We start from the raw sequence: 14,046 nt of genomic DNA on the forward strand, positions 1-14,046 counted from the left end.
TAAAAATTCCCAAATCTATGTTTGGGAATCAATGTACATATTGTTTATTATTATGTAATAGTAGATTGTTATAATTATAACATTTTATTTTCTGTAATGATAACGCGCCTGCTGATATTATACATGACAAGCATAAACAAATAACCTGAGAAGTGCTATAACGCAGTTTTTCCGTGTTGAGAGCAGCGCATGCGCACATCAAATTCTGCGAGTCAAAAACTTTCATTTCCCACACGCGAATTTGTTTGCCACTTTCAGTCCCAGGAGTACCTGGACCACGGTGGTAGAAATACACGACACGACAGAAAAGGTGAGAACAAAAATTGAGTAGCATATCAGAAATATATATAACGCAAGATATATAAACATGTCTACTTAACAAAACAGTACCAAACAGCAGAGTGAGAAAACGTTTGTGTCATTGATACAGCTGCCGTTCGTTTGAGTGAAAACTGTTCCTCATACATTTTTAATACTATTCTTTGGTCTTTTGACGGTCATTGAACGTTTTCAGTTTTGGTTGCAACTTATAGCCTTCAATTTAACCTTCTAGCTAAGCGTGTTGTTTTAGAGGTAGGCCTATGTATTAAAACACGTGTCAAATGAATGAACTTTTTGTGTTCATGTTCAGGGCAAAAAAATGTGCATCGTATGATTGACCTATATTCAAAAATAGAAAGAAACAAAAAACACACACCAAAAACCAGGTCAAAGTAGCCATGATCTTGTAAGTTCAAGGTATCTTGTTGTCTGCTGGCCAATTAGTCTGGGATTCCCAGTCAACTAAGTAATTAAGTTATCATCAATGTGAATTAGTTCCTGTATGAATGAAAGTCACTGATGGCTGTTTGTTTGGACTAATGCTGATGGGATTTTCATTTTTGGATTCAGGAGAAAGAGAAATTTATTTGCTTTATGGTTCCATTAGAAATGATTCTCTCTTACTTAGCATGTCATTGCAAAGCATACACAGGAAAACAAAGCCTGATTTCATTGAAGGAGCCAAAATGAATATCTGGGTTTGTTATAGCATAAAATTGATTTATTGTTTTAATGTCTGACATTACACATTCATCACTGCAACTTGCTTCCCTGCTCAATAGTTATGAAAAGTCATCATTGTTTTTAAGCACTTATACAGTAAAGTGTTTGGTAGCAAATTGATTTATGGCAGGTTGATCAAAATGATGTTCATCATTGTCTTGAGATCTGTAATAACAGTTTGCACTGCTGTTTTTTTAGACTGTTTTCTTTAGTCTTAGTGCAATAGGTCTGAAAAAATCCAACACAGTACAAAAAATGATTGGTCAGTTGTTGTTTTTTCCGTACTACTGTAAATTACTTCTAACCTATTTTTTTCCTTTTAAAATAGATTGATCTTGACATTAAATAGGCATATATGCTTGTATGAAAATAAAAATCAAACAAACAAACTGACAAGGAGACTTTTTTTCCAGTCAAGTCTCTGAAATGGAAAACACAAACCTTGTGAAGAAGGTCAGTGTCTTGTTCTTTTCACCTTTACGTTTTTTTCTGTTCATCTTAGTTTTGCTTTGTGTGACTCAGCAGTCCTTATCTATACAGTAAACTGATTTTTCAGATGAAACCTTGACTCTGTGGGCAAACAGTAAAAAACCTTTTTAGATCAATTGGTTGCCGGTAGAAAGAAAAGTAAATCATCTTGGGTGGAAAGAAGTTTTTTATTACACTTTGTAACAACTGTGGTTGCATCATGTCTTTTGTCTGGAATTTTTAAAGAGGAAACTGGTAGCATAATTCCACCAGTGACCATTGCTGTTATTTCTGGTTCATTTGTTTGTCAAATCTCTTTTCACAGCCTTGCAATACTATAAAGACTGGCTTGCATTAAAATTACTTCTATTTTGTGATATGTTCATTCAGAAATAATTAAGATGACCTTTCTCAGATTAGGTGCAACTTAAATGGCTTGTATATGTTAGCTATTTTTAGGGAAGTGTTTTGTTTGACCTCAAATGGGTTTGTTGGCTGTGATGCAATAAAGTGTGTTGATCTGAGAAATTCCAACTATTCCAACTGAATTACAAATTGGTGCCAAATGCCCTCCAAAACTCCAGTTAGTGTGAAATGTTGGTGAAAGGGCAGAATCTGAATCAAACTGGTCTTAAAAAATGGTAAAATTGTAACTCATAATGAGAAAAAGTACAAGCACGCTTTCTGCTAAGTTACTTCCTTGTTCAGTTTGAACTGCTCATAAACACTTACACTTACGTTTTCTCTAACTGCAGGAGTTTGTAAGTGTATGGGTACGAGATCCTCAGGTACACAAGGAGGATTTCTGGCACGCGTACATCACCTATGAGATCTGCCTTCATGTGAGTAGTACCCACATGTTTGCCTTGCACTTACTACTGTGGAATGTTGCTATTCAGACTTTATATTCTGATGGCTTTCTGCCTATATAAATGTTTTCAGCATCACATGTTAACCAATGAGAGCATTAAGTTCACTGCATTTTCCTTGATTATAGACCAATAGTATGTGTTTCCGGAAGAAGACCTCTTGTGTGAGGAGGAGGTATAGTGAGTTTGTTTGGCTGCGTCAAAAACTACAGAACAATGCTGTGCTTATGTAAGTACATTTGAGGATATCACACTATGGGCAGTATTATATTTTCATTTACAGTAAAAAATACAAGAGTTTTTATTTCAAGTACCTGCATGTAAAAACTTGATTGTTCTTGGTAGAAGTGTAATTTCTCCCTTTGCTATTTCTGTAGAGAGTTACCTAAACTCCCTCCTGGGAATCCTTTCTTCAATCTCAATAGTGATTTCCAGATCACTCAGCGGATGCAGGGGCTGCAACAGTTTCTTGAGGCGTGAGTTTCTTCAGTGACTCTTTGTCATCATTTTTGATGAACTTGATTAAAGTGGGTTAGAAAAAAATTCCGACATTTGTCCCTAGTTTCACAGACAAGGCTTAAGCCTATTCCCAGACTAAAATGCATCTCTGTGCTGTTTCGACTGGAAGACACTTTCACTGACATATCTTAAAATAAGTCAGTGCCATTGTTTTGTCTCAAGATGCACATCAGCAATGTGTTTTTTCTAAGGCATGTTTATAAAAGCTACTTAAATGTCCTAATTTAACCTTGATGTCCTATATTGGTCAGTTCATACTGATCTCAGATTGGGATGAAGAATTTTTGCCATCTAGTGGCTGCTGGGATGAAAAATTACTTTAGATAGTAATTTTTTTTTTACTCTAAACATAAGCATTTATTTCATATATATTTTCACAATATTTAATGTAATAGAAAACATAGACATTAAAATATACATTTATGTATTTGACACAGTATTAAAATTGCCCAAGATGATTTAAATATTATAAGCAGTGTTTGTTAGAGTAATAGAGATTTATTAAAGAAAATTTTCAAATATATATTTTTTTGTCTAGCATGCTTTTAATGGAATATAGCTTACTAATTTAAATGGGTTCTTTAAATAGCCTCATCACCAGTTTCTAAAAATGATTACACTCCATGTTTTTGAATTAAATGTTTGTGTTTATAGAGTTCTACAGACACCGTTATTGCTGTCAGACAGTCGACTGCACCTGTTCTTGCAGTCACAGCTGAGCATTGCAAAAATGGATGCGTGTGCACAGGGACAGACGCATTACACGGTTGCACGGGCAATCCAGCGATGTGTCGGGTATACCCGTTTCCCTGTGGAGGAACAGCATCAAGAAGACAGCAAAACATGCTGTGACTCAGACTGTGAAAGGTGTGTGCCTCTGTCTCGCTATATAATAAACTTCCCCAGTGTTATTTAGATGATGTAAATTGCTTAAGATGGATTTGGCATGTTAAATGTTTTATGCATCTATAATCATGCCATGGCAAAACGTTATAACTGTATATATACATAAATGCTGAGAAGAATAGCCATTTTTGCCATTCAGGAATAAAAGGGGTATTGTTGTAAGTTCAAATAATGTACAAACAGTACATTTAATATATACAAAAATTGCAATATGAATATTTGTATGGTATTTATTTATTTTTTGCAGTACAACATCCTCTGGCTTGGGCAATAGTCTAGGACGTGCCACACCTGTTGAAGAAGACTCTTCTTATAATGAAAGCTTTTCCCATGAATTTCAAGTCACAATCCCTGAGGCAGAACTCTGTAGCAGCCCGTCTTCATCTCCTAGCAACCAGTAACATGTGCACTCTCTTATATGAACTCAAGAGATGTATACATACACATTCACGCATACTCTGTCAAAGAGAGTCGCTGGCTAGTTGCTGCTTCGAGCCTCCAGAGTTATATTTGGATGGATATTGAAACAAAAAAGGTCTTGATTATTGTTTTATTACATGTTGTGTTGGTGTCCATGATGTTTTGATATTTTTTTTTTTTAAATAGAGATATCTTTATTTAATTTTTGTGGTTATATTAAATAATCCTCCTTTACTGAAGGGCTGACCTGGAAAGAGAAAAAAGCTAGTGAATTACAAGTGAAATACAGTGTGAGTGTTTTTCTTGATGCCGTCATTCAGGGAACACTGGGTTTAATGTGTGCCTGACAAAAAAGCTTTTTAAAACACTTCATCTGTATAGACATGCTTTTGTTTAACAGATTTTTTTAAAAGTAAACTGGCAGTTTATTACTTTAAATGTTTCTTAAAAATTCTTATCATATTAGCATTCCTTAAAAATGAGTGTTGAGGACTGTAAATTTGTGAGGATGTTTTTTTAAGTACATTTTTATTGTGATTTGGTGTATATTTAGCGTTAAATTAATAAAAACACATTTTTAAAAATCCTAGTTGTGAATAGAATTTGTTGTTGCAATGTAAATGATGTAGATCGTTCTGTTGCCTAAAGATGATAATGTATTATCTAAATAAAAACCTAAACGCTAAATAAATTTGCAAATTTATTAAAATAATTAAATAAAATAAAATAAATTTGCAGAAAGAGAATAGTTTCTGCTCACTGAAGCCACTGAAGTGATATCCAATGCATTCTATTCGTTAGAGCAACCATATACCAATAAGTTTGATAATTTTAGGTTAAAATCATTAGTATATGAGGGAAAAAATTAAGAAGGTCATTGGTGCATAAGAGAAAGATGGATATAACCATGCTCACTTGTTTGAAAGATTCAGAGTAGATGTTGCTCTTAACCTGGTCACACATGCTAAATGGTTGTCTTTTTTCCTCTCTCTTTCACTCTCCACTCACAACGCAGCATTTTTCAGTATCTAATTGTAGTTTAAGAGAGAGATTAAGTTCTCAATAAATGAGGGATGAAGTTTTTGACAGAAATGTTTGGTTGAAACCGCTGGTCTGATTGGGGGTTTGTTCGATCTGCGTAGGTGTAGATTCATCAGCGTCTAGCAGCAGCCGATAAATACTTTCAGTATTGTCATCCAGATCACCAGACTCACAAAACCTCACCAATCTCTGCCACTGCCAATCACCGTCACTGTGGTACCAAGTAAACCCGCATCCCTTTATGTTAAAATATAAACATATATATAAACTAAATTTAAAACAGAATATTATATTTACTATGAAGTTTTAATTATATTTTAATATTACATTTTTACACGTATTTGTATAGGTTAATGATTGCATAAATAGATTGATCAAACCAATATAAAGACTATATAGCCTAATAAAATTAAATATTATATAGGCTATATACAGTATATTTTATTTTGATAATATTTTGCATTGACTTATGAATACACATACACACACATACATAATATATTCACAATCATAAATCAATGCAAAAATCAAGCATTTGTTAAATGTTTCAATTACTCATAAAGACACCTAATTATCACTCTCATCTCCCAGTTCATCCTATGAACAACAATGACATGCGTGTATATAATGTATCCAGAAAGAATCTGAGCACCAAATAAGTCCTTAGGGGCACGATGGGGGACAAAACTTATCGCATGAGGAAATAAAATAAAAAGCCACCTCTACCTTCAAGTCATGGGTCACTAATCAGAAGCACTTAGGCAGAGCAGGGGTTGCTGTGGTGATAGTGGGGTTGGGTGAGGGGAGAGATGCTCATTTATCACTGGCTGTTTCATAGTGAGGCTGAGCGGCAAAGACAGCACAGACTCTGCAGACAAACGACCAACAATAAAGAGAATTAATCAGCATTGATTACCTGACTCCCCACAGCTGATAATGGAAGCTTAGAGAAACAAAGAGAGAGGGAGAGGAAGGACGAAATATATAGGAAAGGCAGAGCCAGATCAGAAGAGCAAGAATGGGTAACAATAGAGTTCAGGGGATTCTTTCACTCTGAATGGACTCGCTCGTTATTTTTCGCTTCGTTTTTCTGTTATTATATCAAATAAACCACTAAAATGAGTGCCATGTCCCAGAGGCCAATAGCAAAGTCTTGTATTACCACTGAATGGCTGTCATTGCCTTGTGGTGCGTCAATATGGTGATCAGGACACGGGCTGATGGATTAAACAACTGAACGAATTGGATTCTTCTTGCTGTGCAACGCCAGCTAATCGTTCCCCACACACAGCAATAAAACGCACCTCCAGCACGGTCTCACGCTCATATTCTCTATTCAGCCCACCAATCACTGCCACATCTGATTCTGATATCTGAGATAACAAGCATTGGGCATTTATACTGGGTGTCAGGTAAGCTAACCATCAAGTAAAACAGAGACTGTGATAAATCAGCCACGTCTGCCCTTTTATACCCAATATCAGAAACTACATGAGGCCTATTGGCCAGATAAAGCATTCAGTTTATAAGGACGGTTCGTTTGTTTCAAATGCGAAGACTTTAATAATAAAAAAGGCTGGCGGTGTTTTGAAATACATTTATTCTGGAGTTCTGAATTATGTTTGTTATGATCTGCGTCTCATATTTTAAGGTTACATCAAAGCATGACCCCATTGCAATTACCCTTACCTGTCATGTTAATCATTTGCTTTGAAATAGCACATGGCAGTCACTCCATTGCTGCAAACCTCCCATGAAGACTTCCCTGGTACTCATTGGTTAAACAGCCATAACCAGTCTAAATGAACTCTCCTTAATGGACCCTGATGGGTGAACTTAATCCAAACCCATGTTGCTACTGATCAACTGGGGAGAAGGAGCAGATGGATTACTTTGTGTGTGCGTGTGCATGTGTGTTATATTGTGCAGTAATTGCTATGTTTCTCTGGTTTATTGGCTCTTAACCTTGGGCTGACAGCTACTGAGCAGGTGGGGTTTCTGTTGCTATGACAACGGCTCTGAGTTCAGGAGTGTGCTATACCCCACTGCAGCTTGGCCAAAATCACCCATAAAATAAAAGGCAAAGAAATCTGGAGTGAGTGAGAAATCGAACGCTTTACTTTTAAGGATTTAGTGGTTGTTTAAGAGGGCTGGGTGGGCCTACTTCCCCAGGGCCAAATGTGTGTAGACTATACCTGTGTTTCCCAACCTTTTTAGTCCTATCAGTGCGGCTCAGCTAATGTGTTTATTTGATTTTAGCTGATATTATATTAAATATGTCATTTAGCATTATCATTCAAGGAATCATACATTTGTAGCATAATACTGATTTCCACAAAATCATTTTTTAAAGCAAAAATCAAGATTGTAAGAGCTACAAGTTATTTCTTTATATAGATGTGGATTCAATCGTTGTGAATTTAATAAGAGTAATATAATAATATAAGTAATATATTTTTTGTTCCATTTAATTTTGTTAATAGACATTCATAAGAGAGGTTAAACTTACACTCACATATTATGAAAAGGCATAGAAATATGACAAAATGAATGGATTGCTACCACAAGGGATACAATGAGGCACTTAAAATGGAAATAATTAAACCAAAGCAGAAATGTGAAGCTTATCATTTTATAAAAGCACTGACATTGATTTTTCTGTTAAAATTGTTTATTAATTGAGCTGTTGTTCATTTTTTTTCATTGAAATTTTTTTTGAATATTACTATAATTTTCACACTACAATTATATACCTTTATGCTTTAATGTTTATAAATTTGCCCCATTCTCTTTCATTTAAAATAGCACACTGTAATTGTAAAAAGCACTGTAAAAAAAAAAGAGAGAAAAAACAAATTTAACATTTTCTGGCATTCAAACCTTTATTAATCTGGCACCACTGGTTACCCAGCATGCTTTGCAGCTGTGGTCAAATCACACCGAATTTTATCTGATTCCTCGCTAGGACTGTAAAATGTTTCAAACAGTTTTAGGGGGTATTTGTAAATGATTAGGTTTACATTTCACTGTAATATTGCAAGTTGCATATGCAATATTACATGTTGCATAGGCAATATTAGTATGCAATATTATAACATGTAGTATTGGATATAACAGTAGATTAAGAATAATCAACATGTTTTTAAGAGCTTCAGGTTGGGAACTCATTGGTTGTTTTTCATCACAGGCCTCAGTGTTTCTGGTTTCCCCCTGATGATGGCACTGGCTTACTTTTATTTACTTTTACTTTTTCCTTGCATAAAAATACTGATGAGCATTATCTTTAAGTGCAACTCAGACTCAGCACTCATTAAAGAGGTTATAGATTCTATTACAGCTCCTCTTTGGCATGAGCAATCCCTCACACCGCATAACACAGTACCCAATAAATACAAGTATATTTACAGCAGCTTTTATTGTGACAAACATTATTCTCATGGTTAGTTAATGATGTAACAAAGTGACTTGTAATGGCTGTTAGTCATGCACAGAAACATATTAATAAAAGTGTGCATGATGCAGCTGCAAGATAGCAGAATGTAATCTTATTTCTTATTTGATAATGAAAGAGGGAACGAGCGAGAGAGGGATACAGACAGAGGAAGAGCAAATGTGCGGAACCGACTGAGTGACTAATGGGGGAGAGAGGCCAAGCGATGCAGAGAGGAAAGGCGAGGGAGACCATCTGTTCTGCTCTCTCCTTGTTCTACCCCCTCTGCTTTCTAATAACTATCTCGCTTCACTTCAGATTCATGATGAGATGGACACACACATAAACATGATGCAGAACAGCCAGTCCAATTAGACTACATTAAAAGAGATTTCGTGATTACAGTAACATCAAGCTAAATAGAATAAGCATGACAGCCTTGGTGCAGGAAATGACGTTCATCTGTGGGCTGGACTGCACAGATGGGTCTTGATGGCAGGCATCACTCAGAGATAGCCTACCAAAAAAAGAAGAGAAGAGAAGAGAAGAGAAGAGAAGAGTTAAAATGGAAGGGATTGACGATCTATTACTGAATAGCCGAAATTGAGACTGCCTCTCAGAGACCTTATTAAATTCTCCAATTAGTGTGAAGACATAAATAACTGCTTCCAATTTCAGTGTGTCACTCAAGAGCAGGATCCAGCTCCAGGGAAACAAAACAATTTAAATTACGTTCCTCTCGCTTTGTGTCCGGCCTTTCTTTTAATCCCATAATTACGCTGCCATTCTTTCGCTCGACCTCGCGACGATACATCACCTCCTGCGACCCCGATGATAAACGCCCTTCTCAAGAGAAACGTGAGCTAAAAAGCCGCTGTCCACTTTCCTTTTTTTCGCAGGAGCCCTCTCTCTCTTCTTCACCGTGACAGTATTTCACCGCGAGCTGCTGAGCCCCCACATCTATAATTCACGCGCCCCTCGACTCGGTTGCTGTCGGTAAAAATAGGAAATCCATCACGGAGACAAATGGTCGTTAAATGAAGCCCCGCGCAGCAGATAGGCAAAGCAGCAGATGAGGTTTAATTGTCTCTGCGTGCTCATATGAAATCAGTTCATGACCGTGGCGAAATGTACGCGGGCCTTTAGAGGTTGTGGGGCATATTCTTTAGGGCTACATAGTGTCAGCGAATAATTAAAAGGCTTTTAATATCGGGGCATATGAAATGGCAGCGGTTACTCGGTCTTCTGTGGCCTATCGCTGACAAATATGATACATAAAGATACATGAAAAAGGTCAGATATGCGAAAGTGGGGCATGTTTTGGTAGATTCACTTATAGCTAACCTGTGTGTGCGGCCTGTGGACCTGTTAGGACTGCATTTCACTTGGCCTTCAATTGGAACAGACAGTGTTTTTTAAGTTTATAGTAAGTAGCCTTTGTTCACTGGATTTAATACAACGCCTTCAGAGAAATTTTCTTCAATAAAACATGAAGAGTCATGTAAATTTAGTAAAATTAGGTTTAAAATATGTGGTTAAGCTAGTTATAGTCAATAATGGTAAATATAAGAAATGTGATATTCTTAAAATTAAAACAACCTGAAGACATTGGGTTACAGCAACAGAAGTAGTTTTAGGAATCAAAATAATAGTATTTTTAACTATCAACAGCACGTTTTCACTTTATATGGTGCCTGTGGGAGTCACATTCAAAGAGATACATTTTCTCTAATTGTAGGCTACAAAAATACATCCACTGAGACATGAATTTCAAGTTATGAAAATGTTTTAAATATATGATCGGAACATGATAAGCCTGAAAGATGAATAGCAATTAGCAATATGTTCATTTTAAAGAGCTTAAAAATACAAATTGGTCTTTCAGAGAGGCGCTAATGAAGAACATGAAATACTACCAGACCACTAGAGGGCACTGGCCATGTGGGGGAAAAGGGGATGAGTTAAGTTTCCTGCAGTGAGACCTAAGGTAAGATTTTCTGCATCACATCACATATGTAAATTAGTGCTGTCAAACGATTAATCGCATCTAAAATAAAAGTTTTTATTTACATAATATATGTGTGTACTGTGTATATTATATATATATATATATATATATATATATATAAATACACACACATACAGTATATATTTTGACAGGAAGAGGAATATTCAATTGTTGTATTAATGTTTCTTCCACTTAACTGTGCTTAATTAAGAATACGATATTTATTTGAAGAAAATAGTTTAAATTGAAGAAGTATAGTACACTGCATGGCTGACAGAATTGAAAATGATTTTATTCAGGTTTATACACAGTCAAGTTATGCTATTGAAATTTAACTTAATACAGTAAACATTTATTATGTAAATATTTGCAAATATGTATGATAAATATTTTCCAGAATGTGCTGGATGAAAAAAAAATAAAGCAATGTTCTTAACTGACAATTAGTGCTATCAAATCAATTAATTGCAATTAACTGCATCCAAAATAAAAGTTTGTTTACATAATATGTTTGTGTACTGTGTATATTTATTATGTATATATAAATACACACACACACACACGGTATATACTTTGAAAATATTTACATGTATATACACTTATTTATTTATATTCTTATATTTTATATTATATATATATATAAATATATTTAATATGTAAACATAGAATATTTTTCTTAAATTTATACATGCTTTTTTTTTTATACACATAATAAATATACACAGTATACACACATATATTATCTAAACAAAAACTTTTATTTTGGATGCGATTGATCGCGATTAATCGTTTGACAGCAGTAATGTAAATATAACACATGCAGCAAGATACAAAGCGCCAGAAGTGTTCTGTGCAGTAATGGGAGGTAGATCCACTACCATTCACAACCAGACCTGCCCCTAGGAAATATAATCCAAACATGAGCAGTTTACATCATCGCATGCTAATGTGAGCCAGAAAAAAATCTGTTTCATAAAATATATGCTTTAGCAAACACTGAAAATAAAAGTGATTTTCCAACCATATACAAGCATATACGTTCCAATTAGCTTCTGAATGAAGGGGCTGTGTAAAGTTAGCAACCATTACCAGCATGGACCTTATTTGGCACGAAAAGTTAAAACTGATGTGATTGTGATAAAGAAATAATTGGTATACTTAAAATTTTCAAATGTATAGCGTGGGTTGTGCTTAATTAAGACAAGAGCTTGTGCAGGTTTTCTCTGTGTGTGTGTGTGTGTGTGAAGGCGAGCGCACTTGAATGCATTATTCATGGATCAGTTTAAATAGGAATTTTAGGCTGTACAGCAGCCTTTTAAATCTCCCATCAGTCTGTCATCCTCTGATTCACGGCAGCACTTCATCACCTACCTGAGAAGGGAAAAGAGAGGGAAGGAGAGAACAAAAGAAAGACAGAGAGAGATCTTTTTGTCTGTCAAGCTGACAGGCTGCAGTTGCTGTGGCAACTCCGTAACATCTTTCTCTGCCAGTCGGGAGGAAATGAGCTGCCATGTAGCCTGTCGACCATCTATCACTCTACACTTAAATGTGCACACATACACACACATTCATTCTCGCTCTCGCACACGAACACTACATCATGTTGCAGGCTATCAGTGTTTTTTTTTAGCAGTATGTTTGTATTTTGCTCTTATTGATTAAACCTTTTCAAACTGATGTTTTCAGAGAGAAAGGGAGAAAGAAAGACAGAGGGGGAGGAGCGGTAACAGAATGAGCTTAATAACTTGCTTCCCTCTGCTGTTGTCGAAATAATTACAATGTGCTCTTTTGTAGCTCATTATCATAATACATTTACAATGAGTATGCAATGTCATTCAGAGGGCAGCTTTTCTCAGACACAGAGGGAGTCTGCAGGCATAAAACTGCCCTGTCAGCAGCTGGAAGACTCTCCCAATAGGTGGCAGGGCTATAATGGTGCAGCATTAACTTCTGCCGTGCTGACAGTGCTCTCTCTTTGAGCCACATAAAACACAGAGGAGAAAAGAGATAGACAAGGAGAGAGTGAGAAAGCTGAGAGAGTGACAGATAGAGGAGGAGGACATGAGGGAAGGCGTAAGGTAAAATGAAAATGAGATAGAAGGGAACAGGAAGGAAGAGAGCAGGACACAGCAACGAGACCTCTGGCCTAAAGGGCTCCTGGACATCTGATGCCCCCTGTGCCATGTGTAGAGTTGCTTGTCTTTTACACAAACAAGAACACACATGCACATTTACTATGCTATTTAAAAGACTCCTGTTGTTTATATTTAAACATAAATTCTATACAATTTATATTGATATATAATCTATTAAAAATTAATTTTAAATGCAAATGCAATAAGTTAATTTAGGCAACACAACATTATAATTTACAGCATTAAAAAGGGATATTCACGCTGACATTACATTGATCCTTTATTGACATATACCATTAAATTTAAATAAATCTGTAATACTGTCTGATAATCAATATGATCACAGTATATTGTGTATCCCCAATAGATAATAGCTATACAATTTAACAATATTTCTTAATATTAGTATAATTAATGAAGTGTGTGTGTGTGTGTACACACACACAGTATTAGTTTAATGTTATATTAATATATTACTTTAAGTATACCAACAATTATACTAATATTAAATATCTATCTACAGAGAGGTAGATATGCAAATTACTGATCTGAAATCTAACGTCTCATATTATAAAATTAAATTCTACAAGTATACACATGTAGGGGATTTGTAAATATAACTGAATAACGATTAAAAAACAAAACAAACAAACAATATATGTGTGTGTGTCTGTGTGTGTGTGTGTGATGTATTATCAGCAGTGTTGGGGAGTAACTAGTTACATGTAACGGCGTTACGTAATTTAATTACAAAATAAATGTAACTGTAATCAGTTACAGTTACAGTTACTAAGGAAAAACGTGTAATTAAATTAGTTACATATGAAAATGTTAAAGATTACAAAGGGGATTACATTTGAATATTTACACACATCCACATACAGATTTAATTGATTTCTTTCCCAAATTGCACCGACTACTCTGAGACGTTCTGCCATGCGGAAAACACAGACTGGTTCGTAGAATCCAGTCATAAAAACAGAATTCCTATAGCCTACCGCGGACGGAATATGCCACATTTTGGACGAATACATCAAAAGTAGGTCAGTACACTTGAATCAAAACGCGATATGGACTAGTGTCTGTGAATATTAAGCCGCGAAAAGAATATATGAATCCTGCACGTTCTGCGTGTCTGTGGAAATCAGGCGCGGACTGACCATCGGGAGAACCGGGACAATTCCCGGTGGCCTGGCAGCCGATTTG

At 35.6% G+C, this 14,046-nt stretch overlaps 1 protein-coding gene across 2 annotated transcripts; it reads left to right on the top strand.

Annotated features, from left to right (window-relative positions):
* The first annotated feature begins 234 nt into the window (after window positions 1-234).
* On the top strand, window positions 235-4,771 carry LOC107656653 (sorting nexin-10A-like). 2 transcript variants are annotated; one of them, XM_016444579.1, is made up of 7 exons: window positions 235-310; window positions 1,458-1,497; window positions 2,268-2,354; window positions 2,510-2,610; window positions 2,759-2,857; window positions 3,555-3,767; window positions 4,054-4,771. In XM_016444579.1, exons 2-7 carry the CDS (start codon window positions 1,471-1,473, stop codon window positions 4,205-4,207), a joined length of 681 nt encoding a protein of 226 aa, XP_016300065.1. In that variant the 5' UTR covers window positions 235-310; window positions 1,458-1,470; the 3' UTR covers window positions 4,208-4,771. The 2 variants fall into 2 exon arrangements, with proteins under 2 accessions (XP_016300065.1, XP_016300066.1); XM_016444580.1 differs by having other exon boundaries at window positions 255-310; window positions 1,373-1,497.
* The last annotated feature ends 9,275 nt before the right edge of the window (window positions 4,772-14,046 follow it).

This window comes from Sinocyclocheilus anshuiensis, unplaced genomic scaffold (genome assembly GCF_001515605.1).
Source record: "Sinocyclocheilus anshuiensis isolate Anshui unplaced genomic scaffold, SAMN03320099.WGS_v1.1 scaffold2081, whole genome shotgun sequence".
Taxonomy (NCBI): Eukaryota; Metazoa; Chordata; class Actinopteri; order Cypriniformes; family Cyprinidae; genus Sinocyclocheilus; species Sinocyclocheilus anshuiensis.

Coding starts and splice junctions, on each gene's coding strand:
- LOC107656653 (XM_016444579.1), top strand. CDS start 1,471: ATGGAAAACACAAACCTTGTGAAGAAG. Junction 2,355..2,509: donor CCTATGAGATCTGCCTTCAT/GTGAGTAGTACC, acceptor CCTTGATTATAG/ACCAATAGTATGTGTTTCCG. Junction 2,611..2,758: donor CAGAACAATGCTGTGCTTAT/GTAAGTACATTT, acceptor CTATTTCTGTAG/AGAGTTACCTAAACTCCCTC.